Raw genomic sequence first — 4,584 nt, 5'->3', positions numbered from 1 at the left:
GCACTTTTCTATTATCAACAAAACATACCAAAATTATTTTTCTAAGTATAATATATTTAGGCATTAACTTCGCAAAAAACATATTCCAGTGAGGTGGAATTCATTTAGCAAACCAAATGAGTCAGGCCTCTGGTTTGCAGGAAGAGGAGGGAGAAAGTATGGTTGACGAGAAAATGACAATGTAACTTATATTTTATTGGAGGTTTCAATAAGAGGGAATAAGTTTCCCACCCTCCATGGGAAATGGAAACCCATGTTGGACATGGGAAACTAACTTTTCCATGGGCTAGAAACCAAGAAAAAATCCTTTTTTTTAAAGAAATACTTCTAATCCAACTAGCTTATGTCCTTTAACTCTTTAAAATCAGTTTATTGAGGGCAGAAAAGATATTTTATACAATTTTCCTGGGAAAGTTAATGCTCAAGTAAAGAAAACTAAGCTTACGATGCTACTTTTCTATAGTCAACCAAACATCCTAAAACTATTAGCTAAGCTTCGGCTTTTAAAAAATGCAGAACTAATCACATAAATTTTTCTCACGAACCCATTTCTAATTTTAAGCCCAACTTACTGCATCATGATTTAAACTGGTCTTGGTGGACCAGCCCAGTAAAACATATGAGAAGACCATCCAGTTAGGTTTTGTTATGTTTTGAACCTACGCTTCTAGCGCCAGATCCAATTATATAAATGCAAGCAACATATGCCCAAGCACTTAACAAAGGCCCATATTAAATTTATGCCCGACTTACAGCATCATTATTTGAACTGGTCTTGGTGGCCCAGCCTGGTAATACTCCAGTACATGATTAAGATCTCATCACAAGAACAAACCGATTGCCATCCAGCTTTTTGCATTAAACCGCCTAGATCGAGCAACACTAAATTAATCATCCTCAATTTTCGATAAACAGACTAAAAGATTAAATACCGCGGACAGAGGAGCATGATTGGAAATATTCTTTTATGTCAGGTAAACCATGCCTCTCAAGCATTACAAGAGGTTGGTGAAGAAGTTTGGAGTAATTAGAAAATCAAGAAACTGCAAAACAAAGAAAAGTGAGAAACACAGCCTGCCATCTCACTCTCCCCTTGTCCCCCGCCACCTACAGATCAACAGGAGAATTTTCACCCGCTCCAGAATCAACATATGATAGCTAGGAAAAAGAAACAGATATGAGAGTAATGAAACATATAAAAGTGAGAAAATAAAATCCCTGATGGCCGAGCTATCCGCCCTAACCTACTTTTTTTTAAAACACCTCAATGATATTTATCATCCTTAACCATTAATTACTGATACTTACATATATAGATATCATCATCATCAGAAGGGATATATACCGAGCAAATTACTAACAAAGCCACCAAATATGGTGTTCCGTGTGGAAATCCTTTGCTTTATATACATACCTCCACATTAATGGTCTCCTCTATCCATATACACACACACACACATGCCGCACCATTGATTTAAGTGTTGTTATTTTTTCCGCTTCTTTATCAATTATGCCAAATGGGATGGGGGAGAGGATTTTAGAGCATCTGTTTGCTGGGATTTTTTTATAATTATTTTATCATGATGATGCTTGTAGATAAGAATTATTGTGAAGGGCGGAGGAGGAAGCCGTCGGAGGGGGAGAAGGTGTGGCGAAAGTGGCAGCGGTGTCCGTAGGGGCAGGTGTCGCCGGCGAGGATCATGCGGCAGACCTCGGTCTTGTAGCGGGGGTGGCGGATGACAGGGCGGAGCTCGGTGATGCCGTGGGCGAACTGGCAGTGCTCGCCATAGGGGCACTCCCCGCTCTCCTCCCACTTGTTGCACAGCTCCGTCTTGAACATTCCCTGGTTGTACACCTCCATTTCCAGTGCTTCTCCACCCTCTTCATCCTCCTCTCGGCCTCCTCTTTCCCCCTTCTTCTTGCTCTCCCCCCCGACGTACACCTTTTGCTGCTCCTGTTCAAACACATGAAGAATGCATTTATACAGATAAATCAACAATCAGACCGGCAAACAAATTTAAGGCAGTGAGATAAATAAATTTAGGGCTGTGAGATGAATCCATGAACAAACTATACTTCCGATACTATCTTCTATAAAAATCTTTTTCCTTTCAAAAAAACGTCTATGACTGTAAAATCATTATTTTTGAGCTATCAGCAGATCGAATCTGAACAGTCGTCGGATTATATAATCATCAGACGTTATTCCTGTGTTTGGAAATTTGGTAGTATAGTCCTTTTTTAATTCTTGAATAACCGTTGATTATAAAAATGACATATAATAACAAAAATTTGAGGGCACCGTCCTCTCGCTATCGACATAGTAAAATATATTATACGGTCATACGGACGAACACTTTTCTCAAACAAATATATATATATATATATATATATATATATATATATATATATATATATATATATATATATATGGACGACACTGAAATGCTCGGATAACATTCTAACCAACCCAGCATGTTATCGTTATTATTAATCGTGAGTTAATTGCTTAGATCTCGTTTCTTTAGGAGACGCTTCTAAGGGCGATGCTTGCTTCTTCCCATGTACCAGAGTTTGGGGTGCAGAGAAAACGATCAGATGAGTCCGTTCGACGGAATGAACGGATAAAATTGAAAACAAAGAAAATATCGTACACATCTGACCATTTCTTTGTGGGGATTTCGTTTATGAAAATACGAAATAATTCTAACAAACTTCACTACGTGCACAAGAAAGCTTCAGTGCGGAGCTGGCTGGAGGAAGGGGACTCACCGAACCGACCATGACAGGGCTCGAGACGCGAAGCCGGCCGTTGCCATTGGCGGTCAAGACGCCCTGGTTCAGCTTGAGGGACCCGTTGGACCGGACGGATACGCTCTTGGGCAGGCGCAGAACCCGCTTCTCCGCGGCCCGCCTCGCGAACCGGTTCTCCTGGAACGCCAGCACACTCGTCGGGCTGGTCTCCGCCGGCGGTTCCCCGAGGCCGAGGCGGCGGAACTCGTCCACGATCGACAGCGCGGGATGGCCGGCGGCGGCGGGGGACGCGATCCGCCCGCTCTGATTCCCGGACAGGAGGTTCAGGCGCTTTGCGAGGTCGCTGTTGGCGATCCGGAGCTTGACATTTTCCTGCCGGAGGGTCTCCGCCTCCTGGGCCGCGTCCTGGAGGTGGGAGAGACACAGATCGTATAGCTCGGCGATCTCGCGGTACTGGAGGGTAAGGCGGGCGAGGTAGAGGCGGTTCTCAGGGGCGGTGGGGACATCCTCGTCGAAGGAGACGGTGGATGGGGCGAGCGACAGGGACCCGGAGGCAGGGGGCTGGGTCATGCGAGTCGTTGTCTTTCCGTTGTTGAGATAACCGACGTATAGGGCCAGAAGAAATCTCCACAGGAGAGCCGTCGATCTGGAGATAGGAAAGGGGCAGACCTGAGGCGGTCGCCATTGGTGGGTGTCACCAGCTCCTGCTGCATCTTGTCGGCTACTGTCTCTGCCAACGGAGACGGTAAAAAATCGAAGAAAAGAAAAAAAATCAACAGAAACCAAATAAAATCCGGATCGCACTTTTTACCGGGAAGCGATAGATGGCCATTCGCAGAGAACTTCAGTAAAATATACCCCCAAAAAAGAAAAAAAATCACGAAAACTATTTTTCCAGGGCCCACCGATAGTACGATCAAAGATTTTTAGATGAAAAGAAAGAAAATAGATTCAGATTAACGAAGAAAAGAACATAAGATCATGGATCTAATAGAATGCAAAACGCAGAGAACTCTCATCTAATCCGATGCTTAATAAAAAAACAATAGAAAACGGAAAAAAGAGCACATCTACTTCGCTCTCCCAGCTAAACAAAGAGCAAAAATCCATCATCGGAGATGAACCAATCATCCAGTAATGTTCAAAAACAACAACAAATTACATCAAATAGACAACATTTTAGATGCGATCTGCGATGCAGATGGATTGAACTAGCTATAGATCATGATGCAAAACTAGAATTCTTCATAAAAATTACACGTAAAAATCGATAGAAATAGATAATTCTCAACAAGAACATAGCAGTAGATGGGTTCTCCGGCAGCTCACCTGAACCAAGAGGAGACACAGAAGTAGTTGAGAAGAGAAGGGAGGAGAGAGGAGAAGAGATGCGAACAGAGGAGAGAAGCGGGGGAGGGGGGTTGCACAGGGTTTCAAGAAATGGGAAGAGAGGGAATAATATATAGCGAGAGTGGTAGCGGAAGCATGCTCGGTGCCGAGGAGAGGGAGAGAGTTCTTCGCGTCCCGCTCCCTGTCGTCTCTGGACATGGGACGGAATCACCGTGTGCTGACGTGGCGTAACAGAATTCCGGAGACGATTACGACAATGCCCTCGAAGATGGCGTGCAATAGTGGAGCGGCTGTCCGGGCATTTTAGTAATTTCAAGGCTCTCGCGGGTCTTCCACGGGAGCGTTTCGATCCGAACCGTTCAAAGAGTTGGGCGCACTGCCGGGTGATGGCGGGTCCTGCAACCCGTTTATAGAAATGGACGGGTGGGATTGAGAGAGGCCCTACCATCCGATCGCGTGCCCTTTATCAGAAATTATTAG

At 44.2% G+C, this 4,584-nt stretch overlaps 1 protein-coding gene across 1 annotated transcript; it reads right to left on the bottom strand.

Moving 5' to 3' along the window:
* Nucleotides 1–963: 963 nt before the first annotated feature.
* LOC103705676 (zinc finger CCCH domain-containing protein 39-like) lies at nt 964–4,182 on the bottom strand. The gene is made up of 3 exons (XM_039125656.1): nt 4,084–4,182; nt 2,773–3,484; nt 964–1,954 (listed from the first exon to the last, which is right to left on the bottom strand). Exons 2-3 carry the CDS (start codon nt 3,322–3,324, stop codon nt 1,604–1,606), a joined length of 903 nt encoding a protein of 300 aa, XP_038981584.1. The 5' UTR covers nt 3,325–3,484; nt 4,084–4,182; the 3' UTR covers nt 964–1,603.
* Nucleotides 4,183–4,584: the final 402 nt, after the last annotated feature.

This window comes from Phoenix dactylifera, chromosome 4 (genome assembly GCF_009389715.1).
Source record: "Phoenix dactylifera cultivar Barhee BC4 chromosome 4, palm_55x_up_171113_PBpolish2nd_filt_p, whole genome shotgun sequence".
Taxonomy (NCBI): Eukaryota; Viridiplantae; Streptophyta; class Magnoliopsida; order Arecales; family Arecaceae; genus Phoenix; species Phoenix dactylifera.
Note: the sequence above shows the minus strand (reverse complement) of the source record. Positions and strands in the feature narration are given on the sequence as shown.

Excerpts from the sequence above, each read along its gene's own strand:
- LOC103705676 (XM_039125656.1), bottom strand. The coding sequence starts at position 3,324 with ATGACCCAGCCCCCTGCCTCCGGGTCCCTGTCGCTCGCCCCATCCACC. Across the intron at positions 1,955-2,772 it reads GCCCTGTCATGGTCGGTTCG|GAGCAGCAAAAGGTGTACGT; the intron begins GTGAGTCCCCTT and ends GTGTTTGAACAG.